This window comes from Fundulus heteroclitus, chromosome 12, assembly GCF_011125445.2.
Source record: "Fundulus heteroclitus isolate FHET01 chromosome 12, MU-UCD_Fhet_4.1, whole genome shotgun sequence".
Taxonomy (NCBI): domain Eukaryota; kingdom Metazoa; phylum Chordata; class Actinopteri; order Cyprinodontiformes; family Fundulidae; genus Fundulus; species Fundulus heteroclitus.
This window is the reverse complement of record NC_046372.1, coordinates 22,033,765-22,061,486: the sequence shown is the minus strand read 5'-3', so window position 1 is coordinate 22,061,486 and position 27,722 is coordinate 22,033,765. Positions and strand designations below refer to the sequence as shown.

The 27,722-nt window shown below is 44.4% G+C and overlaps 1 protein-coding gene across 2 annotated transcripts; it reads left to right on the top strand.

Moving 5' to 3' along the window:
- Positions 1-7,465: 7,465 nt before the first annotated feature.
- LOC105922457 (GTPase IMAP family member 8) lies at positions 7,466-27,059 on the top strand. 2 transcript variants are annotated; one of them, XM_036144758.1, is made up of 4 exons: positions 18,047-18,072; positions 18,220-18,276; positions 24,001-25,206; positions 25,314-27,059. In XM_036144758.1, the coding sequence occupies exons 3-4, from the start codon at positions 24,066-24,068 to the stop codon at positions 26,948-26,950; spliced, it is 2,778 nt and encodes a 925-aa protein (XP_036000651.1). In that variant the 5' UTR covers positions 18,047-18,072; positions 18,220-18,276; positions 24,001-24,065; the 3' UTR covers positions 26,951-27,059. The 2 variants fall into 2 exon arrangements, with proteins under 2 accessions (XP_036000650.1, XP_036000651.1); XM_036144757.1 differs by lacking the exons at positions 18,047-18,072; positions 18,220-18,276 and adding an exon at positions 7,466-8,408.
- Positions 27,060-27,722: the final 663 nt, after the last annotated feature.

The window sequence follows — 27,722 nt, the reverse complement described above, 5'->3', positions numbered from 1 at the left end:
GGCGCTTCTAGTCACCGGCTGAGCCCTCTGGCGCACCCGCCTGTTGCTGCCAGCACATGCAAGCCGCCATTAGAGCCCTCCGGCGCTCCCATGTCGCCGGCTGAGCCTCTGGTGCGATCGGCCAGTTGCTGCTCGGCGCATTCCCTGATTCTGGCGTGTTAGGACGCCTTCTGTTTGTGTTTCCTGGCGTGTTAGGACGCCCTCTGTTCGTGTTTTCTGGCGTGTTAGGACGCCTTCTATTCGTGTTTCCTGGCGTGTAAGAACGCCCCCGTGCGTGTTAGGACGCCCTCCGTTCTTGCTTCCCCTGGCGTTCCCATACGCCAGTTCTTTTCCCCAGGTTTACCATACACGAATTGTGCTCTAGCGTTCCTATACGCTGTTGAGCCCAGTGTTATGGTCCACCTGTACCTTTCTCTGGCGTTTCCATACGCCAGTTCTTTCCCTGGCGTTTTCATACGCCCGTCCTCCTCCCTGGCTTATCTGTATGCTAGTTGTGCTCCACCGTTTCCGTACGCTGTTGAGCCCTAGCATATCAGTACGCCTGTACTTACCCCTTGGCGCTGCCGTGCGCCCGTTCTGCCTCGGCGTTTTCCTCACGCCCCGGCAATCTCTCCTTTGCGCCCCGGCGTTTCCCTCACGCCCCGGCTAGTTACTTACCGTTGCGCCCCGGCGTTTTCCTCACGCCCCGGCAACCTCTCTTTTGCGCCCTGGCGTTTCCCTCACGCCCCGGCGAGTCTCTCCTTTGCGCCCCGGCGTTTCCCTCACGCCCCGGCGAGTCTTTCCCTTGTGCCCCGGCGGTTCCCTCACGCCCTGGCAAACTTCTCCCTTGTGCCCCGGCGGTTCCCTCACGCCCTGGCGATCTCGTCCCTTGGGCCCCAGCGCTTCCCTCACGCTCCAGCGTTGTCTTCCCTTTGGCGTTTCCATACGCCTGTTCCTTTCCCTTGGCGTTCCCATACGCCCGTTCCTTGCCCTTGGCGTTCCCATTCGCCCGTTCCTTGCCCTTGGCGTTCCCATACGCCCGTTTCTTGCCCTTGGCGTTTTCACACGCCCTTTCCTTTCCCCCGGTGTCTCTGTACGTTAGTTGTGCTCCAGTGTTTTCTTGCGCTGTTGAGCTCTGACGTGTCAGTCCGCCTGTCCTTTCCCCCTTGGCGTTTCATACGCTCATTATCTTCCTTAGCGCTGCTGTTGGCCCATACCTCTCCTTTGGCGCTGTCGTGCGCCCGTTCCTTCCCCTTTGGCGTTGTGTACGCCCGTTCCTTGGCGTTTCCATGCGCCCGTTCCTCCCCCTTGGCGTTTCCGTATGCCCGTTCCTTCCCCTAGGCGTTTCCGTACGCCCGTTCCTTCCCCTTGGCGTTTCCGTACGCCCGTTCCTTCCCCTTGGCGTTTCCGTACGCCCGTTCCTTCCCCTTGGCGTTTCCGTACGCCCGTTCCTTGGCATTTCCGTACGCCCGTTCCTTGGCGTTTCCGTACGCCCGTTCCTTGGCGTATCCGTACGCCCGTTCCTTCCCCTAGGCGTTTCCGTACGCCCGTTCCTTCCCCTTGGCGTTTCCGTACGCCCGATCCTTCCCTTTTGGCGTTGTGTACGCCCGATCCTTCCCTTTTGGCGTTGTGTACGCCCGATCCTTCCCCTTTGGCGTTGTGTACGCCCGATCCTTCCCTCTTGGTGCTGTGTTGCGCCGTTCTTTCCCTTTGGCGCTGTGTTGCGCCCGTTCCTTCCCTTTGGCGCCGTCAAGCGCTCGCTCTTTCCCCCGGCGCTGTCAAGCGCTCGCTCTTTCCCCCGGCGCTGTCAAGCGCTCGCTCTTTCCCCCGGCGCTGTCAAGCGCTCGCTTTTTCCCCCGACGCTGTCAAGCGCTCGTACCTTTCCCTGATGTGCCGCGCCCTAGTTGTGCTCCGGCACATCAGTGTCCTTTAGCTCCTTGGTTCCCCCCGTGTTCTCTAGCTCCTTGGGTTCCCCCGTGTTCTCTAGCTCCTTGGTCCCCTAGTGTTCTCTAGCTCCTTGGTCCCCTAGTGTTCTCTAGCTCCTTGGTCCCCTAGTGTTCTCTAGCTCCTTGGTTCCCAGTGTTCTCTAGCTCCTTGGTCCCCTAGTGTTCTCTGACCCCTTTGGTTCCCCTAGTGTTCTCTGACCCCTTTGGTTCCCCTAGTGTTCTCTGACCCCTTTGGGTCCCCTAGTGTTCTCTGACCCCTTTGGGTCCCCTAGTGTTCTCTGACCCCTTTGGGTCCCCTAGTGTTCTCTGGTCCTTTTGGTTCCCCTAGTTTTTTCTGGTCCCTTTGGTGCTTGCTGGCTCTTTGGTCTCTCAGTTTGACTCTTGCCCGCCTTCCTAGGCCCCCTCCACCCACCCAGCGTGGAGATTCTGGGCCGTCCGGTGTCCGGCCTTGGGGGGGGGGGGGTACTGTCAGGATGCAGCGTGAGGGCTGCATGCTGAGCCTCTCTCCCTCTCTCTCTCGTTACTGCGCAGCCTGATGGGTTTCACCTGGCAGGCTGCAATCAATTCGCTACTGCTTCCACCTGGTTCCACCTCTATTTAAACATACCTCTTTCTGCTCTCGTTGCCGGCCCGTAGTGTTCACTCCCGTTCAGTCTCAGCCTGTTTTCATCCTCTGTTGCGCCTCTGTCCAGAGATTTTCCCACGTCTGGTTGCCAGAGTTCCTGCGCCCGCACCTCCAAGAATCCTCTTGGCTGCACGGTGAAATCTTCAGCAACCAGAGATTTTTCCCACGTCTGGTTGCCAGAGTTCCTGCGCCCGCACCTCCAAGAATCCTCTCGGCTGCACGGTGAAATCTTCAGCAACCAGAGATTTCCCCACGTCTGGTTGCCAGAGTTCCTGCGCCCGCGCCTATCTGCACCTCCAAGAATCCTCTCGGCTGCACGGTGAGATCTACAGCAGCCTTACGTTCTCCAGTCCAGCAAATCAGCTCAACGTTCTCCAGTCCAGCAACTCAGTTCAACGTTCTCCAGTCCAGCAACTCAGTTCAACGTTCTCCAGTCCAGCAACTCAGTTCAACGTTCTCCAGTCCAGCAAATCAGCTCAACGTTCTCCAGTCCAGCAACTCAGTTCAACGTCCTCCAGTCATGCAACTCAGCTCAACGCTTTCAAGTCCTCCGCTCCCGAGTCTCCTCCCGGTCAGTCTCCCCATGCTCCTCCTGCTAGCCAGCTTCCGCACCCTTCACCTCCGTCCATAAAGACTCTGGTTCCTCTCGTCATTCACCCATCATTCTGTACAATAAAACTCACTTCAAGAACAAGCTCTGTGTGTGCGTGCTGTGTCCGGGTTCATCCAAAGACAAATCATGACAATATATATATATATATATATATATATATATATATATATATATATATATATATATATACTCTAAAAACATACATTTCTTCCGAGGATATTACTTTCTAGACAATTCATTAATGTCATTAGTATTGCCACATGGTCATAACTTCACCTGTCGGTCCAGGAACACCTGCTTTCGCTGAGTCCTGCTATGCTTCTGGGATTAATGATGCTGACTGTTCCTGATCTGCTGCTGTCTGATGTTTTTCCTCATCACTGTCCTCTACTAATGCTGGCTCTGTGTCCTATGTGCAATAACTACTGTGCAATTATATTTACACTGTGCAATACCACAATTCAATAATCCTCTTTAATAATCCTGTTCATTTCTTTATCTCCTTCTGCTGTTATTTTCTTCTTAAAATAAGAAGAGATGTCTGTGGACTTTCTCTTCATTGTCTGGAAATTGACAAACCATACACAAGCACCAGCTAACAACGGTAGCTATGTCACTCTGAAAACTTGTCAAAAAGACACCAAAAGCCGCTGTAGCAGGAGCTGATACAGTTCATATATCCCCCCTTTATTCGTTTTACAAACAAATGATTTGACTTATTTACTTAACGTTAGTCCTTTTCGCTTTCTCTGTTAATTCCTTTTATCACCGTTGAAGGCGGGCACGCGCTGAGCCGTAGTTGGCTGAGAATGCAACAGCGGCTGAGGGGGATGAGCGGAGGAGAGGGGAGCGGCAGGTGAGCTATAGTGCACGAGAAGGTCAAGAAGAGCGGCTGTGTTGCTGGTTGTGCATAATGGGATAAAATGCTAAACTGGCACTACTACCATTTACACTGGCGAGTGGGGTGGCCAGGACATCGGCAGGGGTGGCTGTGGCCATTGCATTGGACCCTGCCTCATCTCTTTGAGAAACAGTTGTCTCAGGATGTGCACAGTCCCTATTGCTTTTAAGCATGCTGTGGTTATTCTGCTCCTGTTGGGTTCCAGGGATTTTAGATCCTGTTTTCGTCCACCAGAGGGCAGCAGGGAGCGGTACCTGAACAGGACGTGCCGTCTTTCTGACACACCTGATGCTCATCACCTCATCTCCCTGGAGCATAAGAGGAGCAGACGGCCAGCACTTCAGCGCCTGAGTGTTTGCCTGTATTGGTACATCTGAGCCTTCCTGAGATTTATTCTCTGTAGTGATGGTGAGATGAAGCCTCATGAGGCATTGAACCACTTGAGCCAACTGGTTCGAGAAAGGGTTAATTTCTTGGAGCTTCATGTGCACACGGAACCACCTACTGGCCAGGTGTAAAATCACAGCCAGCTGTACCTTAACACGTGTGATGCATTGATTTTTTGTCTATTATGGCTCTTGGGAATGACTTCACAAAAGGTGTAGGATGAAATCCTTTGCCTACATAAATTATGTATACACATATGTGTATAATAAAATATTGTTTGAATGTATTCTCTGTGTGTAATTATTCCCAAAATAGTAGTGTTATGTGATATGGCATGGTGTGTAATAATCAGACCTCTCAACTTTGATCAAAAGTTAAGAGTGAGATTATGCTAATTTTGGGTGGGTGGTGGTGGTGGGGTGGTGGTTATGGTCAACAATTTCCCCTCAGCAGCAACACTGAAGCACACAGAGGTTCACGCTGCGTCTTTACGCACGATCCAGCTGCTGATGTGTCCCTCTTTTCAGCTCAATGAACATCACTTTTCACAGCGACAGGTTTCTCAGTCAGTCGCCGCGCTGACCAGACAAATTTCTATTGCTCTCGTCAGTGCGGCAGTGCGGTGGGCGGATTTTACCCCCGTTGGTGCGCTGCGTGCGACGGATAAACAGTGAGTAAAATGCATAACTAAATACTGTAAAGGGCTCCTATATAGGGAACAGGGGTACTGAGAGATCTGAGATGAAGCCCCTGATGTTACAAGTTCTTTAAAATGACCCTTAAAAGTGCGCACCTGAATTAAAGTGCGAGGCAGCAGCCCACAGAAGCGCCACTGAATCTATGTTGTTAAAAAAACAGCATTAAACACAGCTAGTAACTCTCCTATTGACTTTAACTGGCACACGTTGCTACCAATGTGAGGACATTAAACGCGGTGATTCACATTTTGAATGATGAAAGGTGATAAAAGCACCTGCTCCGAGGGAAAGGAGGGGGGAGAGGAGCAAGCGCTGAGGCACAGAAATACGGTGCATGTAGTTAAAAAAATGCAGAATTAATAAAAACGAAACTTATAAACAGACTAAGTGGCTTTTTAAACTGCATCTGGGTAGCAGAACTGTTTTATGATCCAGCGTACAGCCATGACTGGTTCTGAATCAAACGGTCATCTGGCAAAATCTGAGCCACTTCCCGAAGCAGTCACGTGGTACAGCTGGGCAGCGAGGCTTTGCGGCTCCTCCCCTAAATGAAGCAAGCTTCAATACACGCATTATGGAAACACCCCCTCCATTACTCGACACACGCCTCGAAGCCTCGGCACATCACGTAACATCACTAATTCTCTGTGTTTTCTCTCTAAGATTGGCTCCTTGTGATTCACCTGTTGTCTGTTCCCAGAAGTTTCCATTGTGACGCCGTGGATTTTATCCACTGGATGCCCGAGACCTTTTTTCATTGCCGCCGTTGGATTACCAAATCACTTCTGGATTCTCCAGCTGGCCGTCGACAGCTTACCTGTCCGCCCTCCAACTCTGTCTGGATACCATCTAAGGACCAAGACCCTGGAACCACAACCATTTACTCCCCCCCACCCCCCGCCACCCTCTTCATAGAAGGTACAGAATGTACCTTCTATGAAGAAGGTGGTTTCTCCTGACCACATTCTGTACCTTCTCTGGCATTCTGTTAGCTGTGACATCATCCAGGGAAGACCGATTACCCGCTACTACCATCTAATGTAGAACAGATTACTAGATCAATGTGAGCTTCTGTGCTTGTTTGTCTCTCTTGTTGTGTCTCTGTTCTGTCTTCTGTAACCCCAGTGGGTCGAGGCAGATGACCGTTCATACTGAGCCTGGTTCTGCCGGAGGTTTTCCTTCCCGTTAATGGGGAGTTTTCCTCTCCACTGTCGCTTCATGCTTGCTCAGTATGAGGGATTGCTGCAAAGTCATGGACAATGCAGACGACTCTCCCTGTGGCTCCAAGCTTCTCCAGGAGTGAATGCTGCTTGTCAAGTTTTTAATGCAATCAACTGGTTGCCTTATATAGGAATTTTCTTTGACCAATCTGTATAATCTGATTGATTTTGACTTTGTAAAGTGCCTTGAGATGACATGTTTCATGAATTGGCGCTATATAAATAAAACTGAATTGAATTGAATCTGCCTTTTCTCTGTAAGGTCTTGGAAAAGTTTGTCATGTCACAACTACAAGATTATCTCTCGCTGTATTGAATTGGTGAAAAGATTCAGTCAGGCTTCAGGTCCTGTCACAGCACAGAGTCTGTAATGAGATCCGCACAGCACTAGATGTAAATAGTTCAGTCGTGCTAGTGATGTCAGACCTCACAGCTGCTTTTGACACTGTAGACCAGGGGTCGCTAATTAAAATCAGCAGGGTCCGAATAGAAAAATTAACAACCAACAAAGGTCTGGAGACATTAATTATAATCAGTTACTTCAAACAGCATTTAATGCTGACATAAAATACTGGTGTTATACATCCAGCATATACATTAAATTTTTTAGATAAAAAAAAAACAAAAACAAAAATAGAACTTTAGGCACAAAATCTTTTTTTCCACATTTAACTCTAAAGTGCTTTTTGAAATAGAGAACAATCCTTAACCCTCTGTTAAAGTGCTCTTTAAATTATGACAATGATGATGATTATGATCACAAGAAACTTTTGCCTCCCAGAAGCTGAAAAGAAAAGAGACAAAAACATTTTTTACACTTCACTTGGTAACTCAAGGAATTATTTTAGACTAAATATTTTAGGCTAAAATATTAACCTGTTTATTGGTTGTTATTTTTGTCTTCAATGCCACCATTATGTTTAATTTCGGCCAAAAGCTGCAGCATTTTGATTTAATCCATCTGACTCCATCAGTATTTGCAAGCCATACTCTGATTGGATGGAAAGAAACCTAGCTGTGATTGGCTGGTGAGGTGGACAGTTTTGGAAGTCACAAGCGCACAGACATGTGAGCTATGAGATCGGAGAAACAGCCGAGGGAGCGCACAGCTGGTGTTGCGCGTGGATGGAGCAGGACGCAGAGTCGCGCGGGAGGATAGTGGGTTGAGAAGAGTTTATCCGTTTTGATTTTGTTTAAACACTGAATACCTGTCTTCCTGCGCTCGGATTGGTTCCTGCGTGCTAAAAAAAGGCACAAATATCGCTCCATAGGTGCTCTGCTCTGTGTCAGGGTAGAGAAGTTGCTCTCCGCTGCCTGTTCGCCGACAGAAGCAGCTCCGTGCAGCTTTCAGATACAAAAAAAACCCAAAAAAGGCCCTTAGTGAGGAGCCGACTCCCGTCGTTCATTCTTAGAGACCCGTCTCTAAGACCGCTAAGAGGCGTTTCTTTCACGACCGTCCTGCCACTATTTGTCTTGCAGATACTGCTGAATGGTGCGCATCAGGGAGGATTTAGAAGTGGGTATACAAAATGCTGACTGGACTGAAAAATAAGTGGGTATACGCCGTATAACCTGGACTACACCACTTCTAAGGCGGCCTTGTGAAAGCAGGCCCTGGTGTGTATTTCCAGCACTTGTTTGATCTCTTGGTGTCCAGCAGGTGGAGATGTAGCACCAATCATTTCCATGTGTGGTCCAGTTAAAACTTTGTTTACTACTCAGAGTTCTTAATTCATAAACAGTTCAGTGGAATCCCTCACAGAGGTTCACTTACTGACCATTACAAAATGGGTCCACAGCTCACTGTGAGAAAGAAAGACAAGATGATCGGAATCCATTTGCTTTGGCGTTCCTGTAGAGGGAGGGGGATCCTCCCCCAAAGGAGCCCCTCTTCTGTGGCGCACCAAGAAATAGAGCTCTCCTGTTGGACAAATTAAATCCTCCTAAACAGAAGTTTAGAGTTTGGTAAATAGGCTTTGCTGAATTTATTAGAATACTCGGAATTGATATCAGTGAACTAAAATCATCCTTAATCACAGGTAAGTTTCTCTCCAGATCTTTTAAAATGCCTGACATATTTTGGCTTGACATTTCAGCCTTTAATCGGAGCCGCCGAGCTGCAGACAAAATAAAGGTTGTTGTTTTATTTGGGAAATGATGTCAGCATGACAGGATTTTTTTCAGATAGAGTTGCGGGAATATAGGAAGTAACTGAGGAATAAAGCTATAAAACTGCTGCTGTGACTCTCTGACAAGCTGTATTTTATTTCACGGTTGAAATAGCAGCAAATCCACCGTTTAACATTAAGATGATTAAACAGAAAAGGGAAAAGCGGTCGTGGTCTTTTTCTTTTTTTCAATGTTTGGTGAAGGTGTCAATGTCAATGTCAAATTTATTTATATAGCACTTTAAAAACAGGTATGAAACTGCACCAAAGTGCTGTACAAGAGTATCAAAACACTACTTCAAATAAATACCAAAGAATAAAAATTTATTTTGAGAAGTGATTTAAAATGATCTAGGCTGTAGGCAGATCTAATTTGGGAAGGTAGATTGTTTCATAGAATAGTAGCAACAACAGAAAAAACCCTGATCTCCTTTCCTCTTAAGTCTATCCGAGGAACTGTCTGTAGCTGATTATTTGATCGTAGGGTTTGGCCTGAGCCTTCAGCAGGGGCAGAGCTCATTACATGTTTAGTGTCTGTTCATACAGACTGACACTAAACCTTCACATGTATGTTTTTAACAGTCTGACTTTTCCTTCAGAGTCAGTGAACTCCCAGCCTGTTGTTCAGGGATCTGGGCTGTGGCAGCCACAGACATAGACGTAGACGCCTTGTCATGGGCTGACCACTGATCTCTATTTTTGCACTGGTTTGCTGATTGGCCGTTTGTAGTATAGATATTATAAACAGAGACGCCCCATTGGACGCTGCCAGCCGCTAGGCCGACGTGCCTACAGGGCAGCCGTCTTGGGTCAGACCACAGATCAGACAGCTGCTCTCAGAATGAATAGGAGGCAGCTCATATTTCATTTAATCATATGTTCACAATGCTCATGACCTTTTAGAGAGATTACACATATTTATTCAGAACCAAAACAATTTAAACTGAAGTCAAACCGGATGAGATATTTACACGCAGTTATATATTTTGCAGTTACATATTAATATAATAAACACACAAATTATACACTCATCCCCCTCTCTCTTTCTTTATTTATATATATATCTATATATATATATAGATATATATATAGATAGATAGATAGATAATTTTTAAAAACAAATTTCTTTGAAAATATATGTGTATATATATATATATATATATATATGTGTGTGTGTGTGTGTGTGTGTGTGTGTGTGTGTGTGTATACATTTGATAACTATATATTTTCACAGACAATTCATCACCATCCCTTTTATCAAAAAATTAGATCCGACCAGGTAACTTCCTTTTTTTTTTTTTTTTCTTCCCAGTGTCCTGTCTAGCAATGTGGCAATAAAAATTGATATCTTAATGCCAAATAGAGCTCGACAGATTTTACTTTCACAAGTGGAGCAAACAGCTTTCGCCATACTGCTCCGCTTGATTTGTGCGTGTAAATAGCTTTATTGTGATTCCTGCAGGGAGAATTTCAAATTATATGGACACTACAATGGGAAAGTAGGAGAGTAAAAGAAAAACAAGAAGAGAAAAAAAAGAGAAAGAAGAGGTGAAAGAAAGAAGAGATAAAAGGAAGAGATTGATAAAACTTCCTCTGTCTGCTCCATCACCTGGAAAGATACACAAAAAGAACAGCACAACCAACAGACATAAAGCAACAGATACAATCGTGTAACACCTTGATACCATTGCTAAATCATATGTATTATTATTTAAGCTGACATGTGTAATCTGATACCTAAAAAAAAAAGTAAAAGAAAGTAAATAAATTATAGCCTTTCTATATATAAGTGAACATTTAATACCTGGGACCCAGCACCTGTGGGAGATTGTGAGAGTGCACTAATTTAGGTGAAAATTATCCAGAAGGAAATGGCTTGATAGTGATTGTGGAGAACCGAAGACCCACCTTCCCCGAGCACAGAGGCAGGAGTCAGGGAACCCATAACCCCGGACTCCCAAAGGGGCCCCCAAAGCAGTGCGCCCGAGAGGGGCCTTCACAGGAAATCTGCAACCCCCCCCTGAGGAAAGAGGAGAGACGACCCCGAGGAAATCCCCCAGCCACCGCAATGCCGACGCCCTCAAGAGCCGCGGGGACGAGCCCGTGGGCTCCGCCGGCAGCCGGCCGCGCTGAAGTGGTCCTGGCCATGGGCCCTGGGGGCCAGAGGCCCCAGGGGCGCCCCGCCCCCGCGGCAGGGGCCCCGGCCGCCCCCCGGGGGGCCAGGCCCCGCGAAGCCACCGCCGGGAATGGGCCGGCGCCCACCCGGGAACCCGCCCCAAACCCGAGGACCGTCAACGCGCCAGAGGGTCAAGGCGCCCGCCAACGCAGCGGAGGAGGGCAGGACGTGGGGGGATGGGCTCCGCACCTTGCGGAGACTTGAGATGATCTTGGGAGAGGGAGCGGACCGAACCCAAACCTGGAAAAAAAAAAAACACTCATTCACACCATCCCTCCCTTGTGCCCCACTCGCCACACACAGACACCAAAAAAAATAAATAAATAAATAAAATAAAAAAATAAAAAAAAAGGACGCTTTACACACATTCCCACATAGCATTCACATCCAAAAATCCCAAGTGGGGGGGGGGTCACCACAATTCAACAATACGACTGCCTGTGCCCGACCCCCGGCCCCGCCCCCGGACCAGGCGCCCCCCGGACCAGGCCCCCCAAAGAGGGGGGGCCGACACGACCCGTACGGGCCATCCGACCAGAGCCCCCCATCACCCACTATATACCTAATAAACCCCCTCCCACCCCGACCTTACCCTAGCCACCCCTGCCCCCCATCCCTTCCTGGGGAGAGCAGAGGCGTCAGCCCCAGATCCGGTAAGCCGCCGGCCAGCCGCAACAGCCCCCCGCCAAGACCCCGTACCCAGTGGCCCGCACCTCCTCCAGGCCCCAGACTCCGTGCCGCGATCGGAGATCGGGGGTGTGCAAAAGACCCCCGATCCTCCCTACGCCCGCTCAGATGTTGTGTTGTTGCATGTTGTTCTCAGGTGTGTTTAAAACTGGGAGCACCGAAGGGGGTGCACGGCACAGCCCACCCCCCCTCCGGAAGGGAGCTGGTGCCAGCGCCCCCCCTCCAAGCAACTACCCAGAAGAACCCTCAATGTCTAAATGCGAGAGGGGGTGAAGAGAGCCGCCCGGGGCGAGGCTCACACAACATAAGCCCCCCCCCCCAGACGTCTTCCCCCCACCCCCCCCATATCGTGGCCTACATGGATGTGCGTTGTGAAAATGTTTGGAGTGAAAGTGTCTAAAATGCATGATAAAATTGGGGAGAGGGACGTCACCAAAAGGTGGCAACCTCCAGTAACGCCCTCTCCCCAAGGACCTACATGTGTGGCGGCGTGATGGAGCAGGCAGAGGGAGGAGTACCAGGTAACTTCCTACTTCATGTATGAATACATTTACAAATGGCACTTTAAACTGTACAAATGGTCACTCATCAGTGACCATTTGCCACTTTTCAAGGGTATGTGATGACAACAGCACTGATCTACATTTTGAAGAGAAGTTGGAAAGTTGAGTATAGATGGTATGACATCATTCAGTCTAAGCTGCACAATCTGTCCTGTCCCGTCGAAGTTTTCCTCCTTGAAATGGTCACAGCACAAAATAGAATATATCGATTCATTGCAACAAAACGATCCCGTCGCACAGCCAGCTCCCACTTTTTCCTTAGTGTACTGTCTTTGGAAAACCTGGAGTGAAATAAACAGCCGGATAAAGTGATATTAAAATGTCACTACATGAAATAACACCCCACCTCCCTCATATTATTCCTTCAAACTACTACTGCTACTACATACTACTAATGTTCGCTTCTACATCATTGGAATAGTAATAGTAGTAATATCATCTTTATTGTCATTGAAACATACATTACAACGAAATATGTTCTTTGCTTTATATATATATATATATATATATATATATATATATATATATATATATATATATATATATATATATATATATATATATATATATATATATATATCCCTCAGTCACATCTTTTAGAAATCAGGGTGTTTAATTTCTCTGCTTCCATCCCTGCTACCCGTTAGCACATATTGTGTTGATGTCAGAAAAACTGTGACTGTAAAGCATGAGGATTATCTATCATAAAATCTTACTTATGGAAGGTAATTCCCTGGGATCTGGTTTGTAGTGTCTTTTAATTTGCGCACCCATAAACGCAGCAAAAGTTGGGCATCCTGGGACGTACCTCTGGAAGTTTGCAAACTGTCAACACAAAATCGAAATTATGTGTTAAGTTAGGCAATCATTTAATTCAATCAATTGGTCCCATGTAGCCCCTAAAGGGGTGACGTTTTCAGTCAGCTAATTTATCTGGAAATCGGTTGAGAATTCACCGGATTCAGTGTCTGAAAACATAAAGTACCACTTTTCTGAACTGACGTGTACTCTCTCTGACCGCAGCTTGGTCAGACCCAAGATGGGGACTCTGTCGGCACGCCTCTCACCCGACGACGCTGCGGCTACGTATATATGTCTGTCGTTGGTAGTACACGTCGCTGTGAAGCCACCAGCCACGATATTAGTACTCTCTATTTTCCTCCAGTAACTAGGGAATACGTGCGCTACAGCATCGAACGACGATGATTTTTCTCATGTTCAGGGGGGCTTAAGACTTTTAAAATGTCAAATGCCATATACATTTATGCTGTGTCTGTGCATTAGCCTTTAAATCTGACATAGATTTACAATAGAGCTAATGAACCAATTTAAGCACTCCACAGAGCTTATGTTTCTACACTAGAAAAATATAAATTTGCAAAATACACACTCAAGTGTACATGCATATCTATACATTACATATAAGCGTGTGTATACACACACACACACATTTCTGAATTATAATAATACTAATACTAATAATATTGCAAGTAACAGTAATTTTTCTGCAAACACTTTCAGATAAGCGTGGTCACCAACCTGTTGTCTCCTCCTGCAGAGGCTGCGTGAGTGGCACCATGTCAGAGCCTAACAGAATAAACTGGCCTAACATGGATCCATCGGCAGATAAACGGTGGCGTTCAGGTGTAGAGAATTCCATTTCTCAACTCGAGTCAGCCGTAGGGGAGGTTCTGGCTGGCTTACGCAGCCAGTCTGCTCCCGCTCCGACACTTCCGCCTACGTCATCAGCTGCTGCTGCGTCATCTGTTACTTGTCAGCTTGTCAGGAGCCCCGATTGTCTCCGCCCGAATTTTTCAGAGGTGATCCCGATCAATGTAGGGCTTTTCTCACCCAGTGCGAAATTCATTTTGAACTTAAACCCTCTGCTTATCCCACTGATCGGTCTAAAGTAGCTTATTTTATCTCTTTATTAGCAGGCAAAGCTAAGCTCTGGGGAACCTCTGAGTGGCAGAACAACTCATGCCTCTGTCAATCTTACAGAGCTTTTGCTCAGGAACTGGTTCATGTCTTCAGCCCAGTTCTCCCTTGTCTAGATGCTACAAGGGGACTTTTTGCGCTCAGGCAGGGTAACAGATCGGTGGCAGAGTATGTTATTGACTTCCATCTTCTGTCTTCTGAGAGCACCTGGAATGAACATGCACTTATGGATGTGTTCATCAAGGGCCTGCACGAGAGGATTAAGGATGAGCTGGTGACCCGTGATTTCCCGCAGACCCTGAAGAAGCTGGAGGACCTGGCTACCCGCATAGATCTGCGTCTAACGGAGCGTCATCGATAGCGTAGGGCTTCGACTTCGGTTCATCCTTGACCCACCTCTTCTGTTCCTGCAGCAGCATTCGTTCCCCTTCGGGCTCCGGATTTCAAGCCGATGCAGCTGGGACACACTCGTCTTTCGCAACAGAGGAGTAGACGTCACCAGCTTGCTGCACACGTCGGCACGTTTCCGTTGTGATTCTGTGAGAGTAGGGAGTAGCAAGATGGCGTCCAGTGACTTCAGTTTTTCGGGCCAATCAGCAATCCAGTGAATAAATAGAGATCAGTGGGGCTGGCCTTACGCTGCGAATGAGTCAGCATAAGGCTGACTCATGTGGCGAATCTGCTGTTAGACTCATACACACTTCTTCAATGGGGACTTTAATCTCATAATATACTTTATATTTGCAATATTAACTTTATTTTTGCAATATTACGGGTTTATTGTCATATCCTTGTGGCTTTATTCTAATGTTATTACTTTATCCACGTAATTTAAAATAAAAGAATCTACAGCCTGGCCCTAGTACTCCCCCGTGAGATATTGAAATGGTTCTGCAGACGATTATTCTCGTAATGTTCTGACTTTATTTAAATAATATGAGATTTGAACTGGAAAAACACATTTTTAATATCAGACCAGCAATAGTAGGTGCTGGTACATCTGCACCTACCATTTCCCCAACATGAGACACACACGGCCATATTAATCTGGATATTCTTGTCTTCTCCTTAGCATTTCTATCATCACCATGTTAAGGCCAGGCCTGACATCCAAAGACCTCATTCACCTTAATCAGAGATAACAAGAAGATTTGTTTGTCCTTGTACAGAAGGAATGTAAGTACTGGGATTTGGAATCTGGATAAATGGACTGAATTGACTTTTTGAGACATTATTACATGACTGTAATAAAGTGGACATGTCCATTTCCTGGAAGTAGAAATGGTTGATGTTAACAATCTCAGATGTAGGTGTGCAAACCTTTTACTACTCACCCAAAACAGAATACAATAATATTCAGATAATATTGAATAACATTTTCATATAACACAAAAAATACCTTTGCAATGTGTGTGGATAAGGAGGTTCATATTATTTATTTTTCACATTTGTTTTTTATATCTACCTGAATATGTATCAAGCTGCTCTTTTAACTCTTCATTTATTCAATTCAATTCAATTTAATTTTATTTATATAGTGCCAATTCATGAAAGATGTCATCTCAAGGCACTTTACAAAGTGAAATTCAATCATATTATACAGATTGGGTCAGATTATTGAGTTTCTTCTCGATGAGACCCCCCAGAAGACCACTCATAGTGTTCTTTGCCCTTCTCTCTCTGTCCTTGGCGTTCCTTCTCTGTCTTCCCAGACTCTCCACCCTGGCCAAGGCTTCCCTTGGCCCTCAGATCATCATTGGATGAAGGCATAACATAGGAGTGGTCCTATTACAAAAATAGATGAAAATATTTTGAGTGACGTTCATCACATTTGTATTAGCACAATGTGTTCTCATTGCCCCCCGTTTTCTTCTTTTATTATTTAATACTCACATGTTTAAATGTAGTGCATAAGTGTTGTCACAAAAGGAAAATTACAAATCTGATATTGATGCTAAGAAAAATACTCCAGCCATGATATATATATTTACATTATGAAAATATTGTAACTTCCGTATTTAGGGCCAAACCAAAAATTGTGTACCTTTGATTCAGTTGTGCTAATAATTCACAAAAATTAATAAGCCCTGTGCCCTTCTATTTGCCTGTCAAGTTGATGTTGACAGAAATACATGTCTTAACTGAGGGCCAAATAAAGGACCATTCTATATTTAAATAAATAATGTGTTAAAATAAACAGGGAACTGGAAAAACACATTTTTAAAGTCTACCCATGGAAATGGTTTATCAGCAGCAATGCAAAACTTTACAGAACATTCCCTTAGCTACAGCAACATCATAACATTCACAGGTGTGTGAGGTAAAATCAGTCATTAATACTCACAACAGTGGGTCCAGAGATGGACTCAGCCTCTTGGAAAAGATGGGAAGAGTCCAGTGACAGGGGCTCTTCTGCCTTCTTTGAGGTCTCAGATGTCCTGGTAGCCACAGACTAAAACCAATCACAATCAGAATCAGAAATACTTTAATAATCCCAGAGGGAAATTACAGTTACAGTACAACCATCTATCACATACATCACAAACATTTCGAGGGAACGATTGACTGAGGCCTTGCGGCTGAGGACCCCGCCTGACGCGGTTACCCTAGGGCGCTGCCTTTAACTCTGTGGAAAGATAAGAGCCACATTTGGGGAGTAAGAGAAAAAAAAATACATATTTCAAACTTTATCATAATTGCAGGATACAGTTTGAGATATCAAAAAAGCACGTGACGAGACAACATTTAAGCATGGGGTTAACCTTGGAGACTAGTTGCATGACGTACATATGTTGTTATGTGCATCAGTTATGTGTGTGCGTGGGTGAAAGATGTTATATTTCCATGAACGCTCTCCAGAGGCCATTGTATTTGATGTTATCACCGGCCCACAGTTCAGAGCATTCACAGATTTCCGCAGGGGGGACAGTTTTGGGCCCTCTCGCCATAACATCTAGGGGAGTTTTTTTCTTGTTATGCCAGCATATCTGGTTTGTTCGGTAAAACGGTCGGTACAATTCCATGCAGCACAAGAATAAGACATCTTCTCAGATCGGCGTTTGTTGCTCTCTGCCACATTCAACATGGTGGAGAGGTCGATGTGTAAACCAGCCCCCAATGAGGCGTCTATGTAAGGCAAGGCAAGGCAAATTTATTTGTATAGCACATTTCAGTACAGAGACAGTGCAACGTGCTTTACATGATTAAAACATAGGAAAAAACAGTTTAGAAACAAAATAGAACATGGAAAAATAGAAACTATAAGCAAACATTAAAAACAGTTGGACTACAAAGTTGAACTAATGATGTTTCAATTTAACTAGTGTTAAACTATTTTAAAGTCTATGTTTTGACAGTCTACGGGTTGTTCTGCTGGGGAACAGCTGTTTTTAATCTTGATTTAAAGGAACTCAGGCTTTTAGCACTTTTACAGTTTTCTGGGAGTTTGTTCCAGATCAGTGGAGCATAGGAACTAAATGCTGCTTCTCCATGTCTGGTTCTGGTTCTGGTTCTGGTTCTGCAGAGCAGGCTGGAGCCAGAAGACCTGAGTGGTCTGGAGGGTTGATGCACTGATAACAACTCTGTGATGGATTTAGGTGCTAATTCAGGGATTTATAGACTAACAGAAGGATTTTAAAATCTATTCTCTGAGATCCTGGGAGCCAGTGGAAGGACTTTAGAACCGGGTCCATGTTCTCTACTTTCTTAGTCTTAGTGAGGACGCGGGCAGCAGGTTCTGGATCAGCTGCAGCTGTCTGATCCACTTTTTAGGCAGACCTGTGAAAACACTGTTGCAGTGATCAGTTCTACTAAAGATAAACATGGATTAGTTTTTCCAGATCCTGCTGAGTCATTAGTCCTTTAATCCTGGAAATGTTCTTCAGGTGATAGAAAGCTGACCTTGTAATTGTCTTTAGATGCTTTTGGAGGTTCAGGTCTGAGTCCATCACTACTCCCAGATTTCAGGCCTGATCAGTGGTTTCTAGCTGAAGCAGCTGAAGCTGTGTGCTAACTTTCGATCTCTCCTCTATTGGTCCAAAGATTATCACTTCTGTTTTGTTTTTATTCAAGTAAACAAAAATGTTGTCTCATCCATGCATTGATTTCTTCTATTATTTTTTTACAGATCAATTAGAGCTGTACACTATGGCATCTGCAGGGGATGAATCTGGTAAGATATTATTCATCAGTGCAAACCAAAAGCTATATTTTACATATATTTATTTTACAGTTTTTGCTGTATTTTTAAAGCTCTATTGTTTCAATGGAATTGGAGTTGAGAGACAACTTACAGAACCTGTCTGTATTTTTATTGTAGAAGACGACATCAGAATCCAGCAGTGGAGGCACAGTCCGGATATTGGTCGGCCAGATTGTGAGTGCAAAGATGACTGGTAGTGTTGGGCATTGGCTGAAGGACGTGGTGTTACATTAAGACTGTCCAGACGACACATAAATATATACATTAAGTTTCTTGGGAGTGGCTGAAATGTCCTGACACATCCATTACAGAACATCTCACTTACAACACTGGACCTGAGTTTCTTAAGCAGAATTCTCAAGGAATCATAAACGACCTTAAGGTTTTGCAAACAAGTCTTCTTAAATTTACAACCCAAAGGGGCCGTATCCAGGATTAAAGTGATCTGTAAATAATCAGAGCCTGTATTCACAAATAATCCTAAAACTAAAAGTAGCTCTTAGTGACGTTATTTTAGGAAAAATCTTAAATTTCCAGAATTTAAGAGTATTCCTATTATTTTAACTTGTAAGATAAAATTTATTCACAAAGCATCTTAGGCCTTTAGATAGCTCCTAAAGGAGAAAAATGTTAGAAGTAATGAGGAGGACCTTTAGCGAGCCCAAGAGTTTCTTTAGCAGAAGATGATGGAAACAGAGAGAGCTGATTGGCTCATCCACCACCTAAACCGTGGAGGAAAGGAGCACAGAAACAATCATACAATTAATATGTATATAAAATAAACATTATCATCCTCACTAAGGGAAAATAAATTAGTTTCCACGGCCAGGTGGGATGAAGGTGTGGCTCTAGGAGGCCTAACATAATGTGATGAGGCTAAACAGGAAAAATATTGAATAATCGTGAATAAAAAGTAGTACAAACAATATTGTACAAAGGAATTTTTATATTATTTACAGACTTTAAAATCCTCTCAGTAATAAACATTTGAGAAGAATTATAAAAAAAATTGAGGTTAGGAGCAATCACTCTGGATCTGAAATATGATTTTTAAGACATACAGGTTTTCGAAAAATATTCCACTCAAGGCACCACTTGCTACTTTAAGTCACTCCAGTTTCTTTTTTTTTTAATGAGGGGCTGTTTGCATCTCCCATAATATCAGATTGACTCAGCCTGATGCTGTGCGACCTGCGGTTGTAAGGGGGGCTTCACACCTGCGCATCACAGGTTTGAAGCCGCGTTTTATTATTGGGTAGGAAAAAAGAGTTTAACCACGACCAGTTTGACCTGAAACAGACCGGCTGGTTGAGAATCCTCCCAAACCTTCCTGCCTCCTCGCCCCTTGGTGTGACTGACTGTAGCCACTAACTCAATTAGACAATTGCACTGTAGAGTGGATTTCCCTGCAGTCCTGTTGCCCAGTAACCTGACCCTAGCCAGATGTATGTCGCTCCGCCTAGCTCCACTCATCCATCTGGGACTGATCCATAGGAATGGCCTTTTTTGGAGGCTGGGCCTTATCAAAAATCCTTGCATATGATTGGATAAGCCACTTGTCTGTCATCTTTATCGACGTGCTATTTCAACCACTCACACCGAAGCTAACCCATGACCCTGATGAGAGCAACGCAGAAAAAAACAAAACTTTTTTTATTTTTAAATGTGTTCGCGGCTCTAGTGGCACGCGTTTTATTGACAGTGAGCTGACAGGAAGAGGGGTGAAGACAGGCAACAAAGCGCTGCGGGTCGGAGTTGATCCGACCCGCGCTAACCTCTCCACCACGGGCGCTAACTGCTCCGCCACGGTCTGTTCTCTACTCTTTTTCTCTCACAGGTGACTGTAGTTGACAGGTGGGAGTGGTGCACACCTGCAGCTCGTTTTGGCAGCTCCGGCTGGAGTTTAAAAGCAGGTTGCAGTCAGCTGAAGGACGCCGGAGTGTTAAACCGTTGTGTTCGTTTTGTGCTTTGGATTACTCACCGGTCGCTTCTCCTAGTGCTGAAGACTGGCTCCTGAATGCCCGCCGCTCAGATCCTGCTCTGGCATTCCACTCGAGCCCTCTTGGTGCTACCAAGCCATACAAACGTTCCCGTCCCTGGATTCACCCCGATTCCTTCAGCTGATCCCCCTTCCTGCTCTCTGCTGTGGTGCTGCTCGGGCTCCCCACCTTTGTTCCACCTGCCAGCTCACCTGTCGCTCAGTCACCTCTTTCCACTAAGAGTAAGAGAACTGCCAAGACTGTTCTTCCACTTCACCTCCCCCGGACAGGTTCTCCATACCTGGCGGTAGGCAGAGCTTCACACAGCGTAGATCCCCGCACTTGCTCTCGTTAATCTGTCCCTTTCTTTCCCGCAGTGCTCTTGATCCCTACGCCCCGATCATTGTCTGCGGCTCACTCCGTGAGCATTTATTCGTGTTTATCAGCCTAAATAAACATCTTAACTGCTTGTTGTCTTCCGACTGTGTTCTGCATGTGGGCCAAACACTTAAAAAACCATGACAGATACATTTTCCTAAATCTTGCATCCCATAGCAAAAAGTTAGTTTAGAGCCCTGTTTTATATTTATTTTTTTGTATCCATGTTTGGTTTTATTCATTTATCATTTATTACTAAAACTGCGGCAACAGAAACACTAAAGCTTAGAGAGTTAAATTACTTCTGTGCTCACAAACATGGCTAATGAAACTGATTCCATTTCGGATCTATTTATCCGTTCTTTCTGTGTTTTGACAGTCTCAGAGATCCGGGTTGTTCTGCTGGGGAGCAGCTGGTCAGAGAGGAGATCAGTTGGGAACTTCATACTGAAAAAGGAAGAAATCACCACTGAAAAAGCACCTGAACAGTGTGAGATATACATTACACAGTTCAATCAGAGAACAGTAACCATCATCAACACCCCAGACCTCCTGCAAACCAACCTGTCTGAAGACAAACTCAGTGAATATGTGGAAACCTGCATCACACTCTCTGATCCAGGACCTCATGTGTTCCTGCTGGTTCTTCAGCCTGAGAACTTCACTGAGGAACAAAAAGAGAGACTCTGTGTCTTCCTGACACGTTTCAGTGATCAATCGTTTGATCATTCCATGGTTCTGATTTCCACACCCAGAGAGAGGAGTGAAGCTGATGGTTCATCGGACCTACTCTTAAAAGAGATGATTGTTAAATGTCAGTACAGACACTTAAGTCTGAAGAACCTGGAACATCGTGAGCTGCTGACACGTTTAAGTCAGATTGTAAAAGAGAACCACGGATATGTGAGCTGTGATGTTTTCAAGGACGCATCGCAAAGACTAACTGAGGAATACGTTAAACCAGAGGAGATCAGTTTTAATGTTGATCCCACAACAGAGAATGGTAAGTTATGAAGATTAGTAATTTGAGAATTTGTCATGAAGTTGCATTTTTAGAAAATGTTTTAAATCCTGTCCCCAAAAAATAAACAATAGATCAAAGCAAGTAATTTACTGTGTTAGAATGTGTCATTTGCCTATTTTGTCTTTTGCACAACCTGACTTACAGCAAAGTATATAAAAAATGTTTTTTTTATTCCTATAAGCTTTTTCTTTAGCTTTAAGCTTTTATTACCACATAGGTTTATTTGCTAATTTTACCCTGATAATTGGCCTTCAGAACACACTAACATAAACTAATTTTAAGGATCCTGAAAGAATTACTTTGACAGAATTGAGTTCAAACGCAGAGCAGTGGTATTCAGGTAAATGTTCCATTGCTACCTAAAAGCCTGGGACTTTTTAAATCATGGGTAGCTTTTCTATACACATTCACCCGACTAATTTCACTTCAGTCGGGCGCTTTACTTTGCCGGGTGCACAGTGGCACAGTGGCGCAGGGGGTAGCGCTGTTGCCTTGCAGCAAGAAGGTCCTGGGTTCGAGTACACCCCTGGGTCTTTCTGCATGGAGTTTGCATGTTCTCCCTGTGCATGCGTGGGTTCTCTCCGGGTACTCCGGCTTCCTCCCACAGACCAAAAACATGACTGTTAGGTTAATTGGCTTCTCCAAATTGTCCTTAGGTGTGAGTGTGTGCGTGAATGGTTGTTTGTCCTGTTTGTCTCTGTGTTGCCCTGCGACAGACTGGCGACCTGTCCAGGGTGTACCCCGCCTCTCGCCCAGTGAATGCTGGAGACAGGCACCAGCACCCCCCGCGACCCCATGAGGGATAAAGCGGTTCGGAAAATGGATGGATGGATAGCGCCACTTCATGAAACATGTCATCTCAAGGCTCTTTACAACGTCAAATTCAATCATATTATAAAGATTGGGTCAGATTATACAGATTGGTCAAAAATGTCCTATATAAGGGAACCAGCCAAAGTCCCGACAAGCAGCATTCACTCCTGGAGAAGCGTAGAGCCACAGGGAGAGCCGTCTGCATTGTCCATAGCTTTGCAGCAATCCCTCATACTGAGCAAGCATGAAGCGACAGCGGAAAGAAAAATTTCCCCATTAACGGGAAGGAAAACCTCTTTGCAGAACCTGGCTCAGTATGAACGGTCATCTGCCTCCACCGACTGGGGGTTACAGAAGACAGAGCAGAGACATAAAAGCAAAGACGCTCACATTGATCCAGTAATCTGTTCTACATTAGATGGTAATAGCGGGTGATCTGTCAACGCTGCCTCATTTACTGAGGACAATGTAATCATGTTTGGGAGGATTCCAATTATGTTATTTTTAATGGAATCAATTTTATTTATGAAGAATCCCATAAAGTCATTACTGCTAAGAGCTAAGGGAATGGATGGATCAACAGAGCTGTGACTCTGAGTAAGTTTGGCAACTGTACTGAAGAGAAATCTAGGATTATTTTTATTCTCCTTAATTAATGATGAAAAATATGCTGCTCTAACTCTGCAAATGGTCTTGTTATACAACAATAGACTGTCCCTTCAGATTAGGTAGGATTCCTCTTGGTGTGTAGAGCGCCATTTTCTCTCCAATTTCCTAACATTGTGCTTCAAGGAACGCAGCTCTGAATTAAACCAGGGAGCCAGCTTCCTGTGAATAATCACCTTCTTTTTCAAGGGAGCTACATTGTATAATGCAGAACGCAATTACGAAGCCACACCGTTAACAAATACATCTATTTGTGAATGGCAAGAAACAACATTGCTGCTATCTGCAGGGTATTTCTGCAATACTGATGATATTAAAAGGGGGACAGACTCTTTAAAGTTTGATGCAGCATTGTCTGATAAATATCTACTATAATGGAACCCTCTTTTGGGGGTGGAGAACTCAGATTAAACTCAAATGTTATTTTATTTTATGTTATTAAAAATGATCAGATAGGACAGGGTTGTGAGGAAATACTGTTAATTCTTCAGAATCAATGCCATATGTCAGCACAAGGTCTGAAGTATGGAGCCAAGAGTGTGTCGGTTTATGCACATTTTGAGCAAAACCAATTGAATCTAGGATAGTTTTAAAGGCTACACTAAGGTTATCACATTCAGTGTCAACATGAATGTTGAAATCCCCCACTTTAATAACCTTGTCAGTGTTTATCACCAAATCAGAAAAGAAGTCAGAAAAGTAAGGGCCTGGTGGATGATACAAAACAACAAACAGAAGAGGTTTTATTGCTTTCAGATCAATATTTCAGATTTTTACCGGAGTTGATATACTCAGATTAAATTGTGTTAATTTTTTTTAGCAGTTTATTTCAGACATTAAAATATAGAGGAAAACTACTTACTTTATGGTGACCTATTAGGTTTTCGGTAACACTGTATTAAAAGGTATTTATAGACTAGAAAATCTGAGAAGAACACAAAGTTAAATGTTTGACATTTATATTGCCATTATCGGAGTTCATTATTTTATTATGTCATTATTTCACAACAAATTCATTATTAATTTATTTTTTAACAGAAGGACTCCGGATTGTGATCTTTGGAAAAAGGGAGGACAAGAAGAACTCCCTCTGCAACCTCATCATGAAGAAAAAGCAATTTGACTTTTTCAAACTTAACCCTTTCAAGAAAAGTGAGTTGGCTTGTGGAGAATGGAAAGGAAAACCAGTCAAGGTTGTAAAATTGCCTGACATATTCAATCTTTCAATGAAAGCTTTATTAGAAGAAATTAACAGTTGTTTGACACTTTGCCTTCCTGGACCGAACGTTCTGCTGCTGTTAGTGAAGCCTTCAGATTTCAATGAGAAGGACAGAAAAATACTGAATTTTGTTATGACTTTGTTTCATCAAGATGCCTTCAAGCATGCCATGGTCATCATAACACATGATAATGAAATGAGACCCTCTGTTAATGAACTTTTAAGCGATTGCAATGGAAGACACTACAATATGTTTAGAGAAGATTTCACACAGTTGATGGAGGAGATCGAGAACATAGTGCATGAAAACAAAGGAACATATCTTTCCTTGAAAGAAGAGACCAGCAGACCCCAACAGGAACAGATCAAACCTTCACTAAACCTGGTTCTGTGTGGGAGGAGAGGAGCAGGGAAGACCTCAGCAGCCAAGGCCATCTTAGGTCAGACTGAGCTAAAATCCAACTCATCAGTTAGTATTAAAAACCAGGGAGAGGTCAGCAGACGTTGGGTTTCTGTGGTGGAGCTGCCTGCCTTGTACGGAAGATCAGAGCGGGAAAGGATGAAGGAATCATTCAGGTGCGTCTCCCTCTGTGATCCTGAGGGGGTCCACGCCTTCATGCTGGTCCTACCTGTGGGTCCCCTCACTGATGAAGACAAAGGAGAGTTACAGACCATCCAGGACATGTTCAACTCTGTGGTCAATGACTTCACCATGGTTCTGTTCACTGTGGAGTCAGATCCTAAAGCTCCAGATGTGGTTAACTTTATAAGCAGAGACAGAGACATCCAGAGGCTTATTCAGAGATGTGGAGCAAGATATGTTGTTGTCAACATCAAGGACAAGCAGCAGATTCCAGAACTGCTAAGCGGGGTGGAAAAAACAATCATTCTCAAGAATTCACCACGTTTTTACGCTTCAGAGACTTTTACAAGGGCCCAAATGGAGAAGACCATAAAACAAGATGAACACATCACCAGACTAGAGGCTGAAATGAAGAAACTCAAAAAGACACAGTCTGATCTTTGTAAGCTCTTTTTATATATTATTTTATACCATATTTCAGATGAGACTTCTGGTGCAATGCTGTGGTAATTGTCAGTCTTTTATCTTTCTGCATTTTTTTTATTACAGGTACTGAATCAGATCAAAGCTCTGCGAATCTGAGGATTGTTCTAATTGGAAAGACCGGTTGTGGAAAGAGCTCTTCTGGAAACACAATCCTGGGACGTAAAGCCTTTAAAGCCGAGTCCAGCCCCAAATCAGTCACAAAACGTTGTCAGAAAGAAGAGTGTGTGGTGGACGGTCGTCCTGTTGCTGTCGTCGACACTCCTGGTTTATTTGATGACAGTTTGAGCCATGAAGAAGTTAATGATGAGACTTTGAAATGTATGAGTCTCCTGGCTCCAGGTCCACATGTCTTCCTGCTGGTGTTACGGATTGGAAGATTCACTCCAGAGGAGAAGGAGACTTTAAGATTAATAAAGGAAGGCTTTGGAAAAGGTTCAGAAAAGTTCACCATCATTCTTTTTACAAATGGGGATAATTTGGAACATGAGGAGAAGACAATCGAGGATTACATAAGAGAAGATGAATTGTTAGAGAAGCTCATTTCTGACTGTGGAGGAAGATACCATGTGTTTAACAACTATGACAGACAGAACCGAACACAGGTCAGTGACCTGATTAAAAAGATCGACAGGATGGTGAAGGAAAATAACGGCTGCTTCTACACCAATGAGATGCTGCAGGAGGCTGAAGCTGCCATCCAGAAAAAAACAGAGAAGATTCTCAAGGAGAAGGAAGAAGAGATGAAGAGAGAGAGGGAGGAACTTAAGAGAAAGTATGAGGAAGATATGCAAGAAATGAAAAGAAAAATGGAAGAAGAAAAAGAAAAACTAAAACAGGAAGCAGACTGGAAACTGAAGGAAATGAAAGAGAATATTGATAAAGAGCATAAACAAAGAGAGAGGGAGCAGGCAAAGAGAGAAAAAGAAAAGAGGAAAAGAGAAACCGATGACAAAACTCACCGACAGAGTTTTATACAGCAGCTTGACGATCTGGACAAACAAATTCAATTAGAAAAAGAGGAAAAGAACAGTGTCAACAGAGAGCTGGAAAGGATCAGAGAAGAGAAGGAGAAAGATAAAGAGGCTTGGGAAAAAGAACGCAAAGAATGGTGGGAGAAACAAAAAGAGGAAGAAGAGAAGAGAAAAGAGGAAGAGCAAAGAAAACTGAGAGAACTTGAGGAGCAGTACAAGGAGGAACGTGAAAGATATGAAGAGGAAAGAAAGAAAGAAGAACAAATCAGAAGAGAACAAGAAGAAAAAGAACGAAAGATTTTAGAGGAAAAGCTGGAACGACTTCAAAAGGAATACAAAGACAGAGCGAGAGAGGAAGCTGTCAAGTCAAACGAATTCCAGGAGAAATATAAAAAGGAGTTTGAAGCACAAAAGGAGGCGCTTAAGGAGCAAATGAAGGACAAGGATGAGAAGTATGACCTGTTGAAGGCACTGGCAGCATACAAGGAAGCAGAAAAGAGGAAGCAACATCAGCGTGAAATTAGTAATTTAGTGAACTGTGTCTCCAAGAAGACTGAAAATATAACAGCAGTTAAAGATTTACTAATAAAACACGAGAAAGAATTAAAGCAGACCAATACAGAGACAGAAAAGGAAAAAATGCAGAAAAATCATGAAACTGAAATAAGTGAACTGGTGGAGAAACTTCTTAGGGAAACAGAGACAAAATCCTCATGTTCCATTTTATGAGGAGAATTATTTGTCATGCCTCTGCAAGCTGAAAATTAGTTCTCAGTACATTTCTGATAACACCTACATATCTGTGTTATGAACATTAGACAAATGTTCTTCTCATGAATGTCTCATCAGTGTTGGTGCTAGAACTTTATGTCTCTGTTTTTTTGCGTTCTTGAAATGTTTTATAAATGGAACCCATGAAGCAGGTATTACAGTCCATCATCAACAGCAGGAAAAAAAAAGTGTAAGAAGAATATAAAGGTCCATTAGCGAGTATGTTCCTCCCACCACAGTGGGTGTGGTGTTAGATGTACTGCTGTGTGGTGTGGACCCTCAGTACTGGGGGCCTATCCCTGCTGAGCCTGGCACACAGAGAAGCCTCTGGCAGAAGTCTCACTTCCAGAACCATCAAGGAGCTTTGTCCATTCTTACAGAAAGTGTGATGCTGCTGTGCATCACCTGAAGCTGTCTCAGGCAATATAACACGTGTCATGATTGGTTTGATATGTTTGACCCACATGCAGAGGACACCGGCACACAGGAAGCAGTTTAAGGTATTTATTAATAAAACTGCAGAAGATTTGTTCAGTGAAGTAATCACGGGACGAAAACAGGTTCTCAATGGAACGATCACAGGAGGAGAGACGCGAGAGGTGATAACTCGGGTGGGAACACGAACGATCTAGGAGACAAGGGAGAGAATAATTAAATGAGTCTAAACACGGGACTAAGGGGAAAACGAGAGGGGCCAGCTTACCACAAAGGCTCGGAAACGGACCGAGGG

Bases quoted from the DNA above. Each gene is read 5' to 3' on its own strand.
- LOC105922457 (XM_036144757.1), top strand. From the start codon at position 24,066: ATGAAGAAAAAGCAATTTGACTTTTTCAAACTTAACCCTTTCAAGAAA. The intron at 25,207-25,313 runs GTAAGCTCTTTT...TTTTTATTACAG, and splicing joins AAAGACACAGTCTGATCTTT to GTACTGAATCAGATCAAAGC.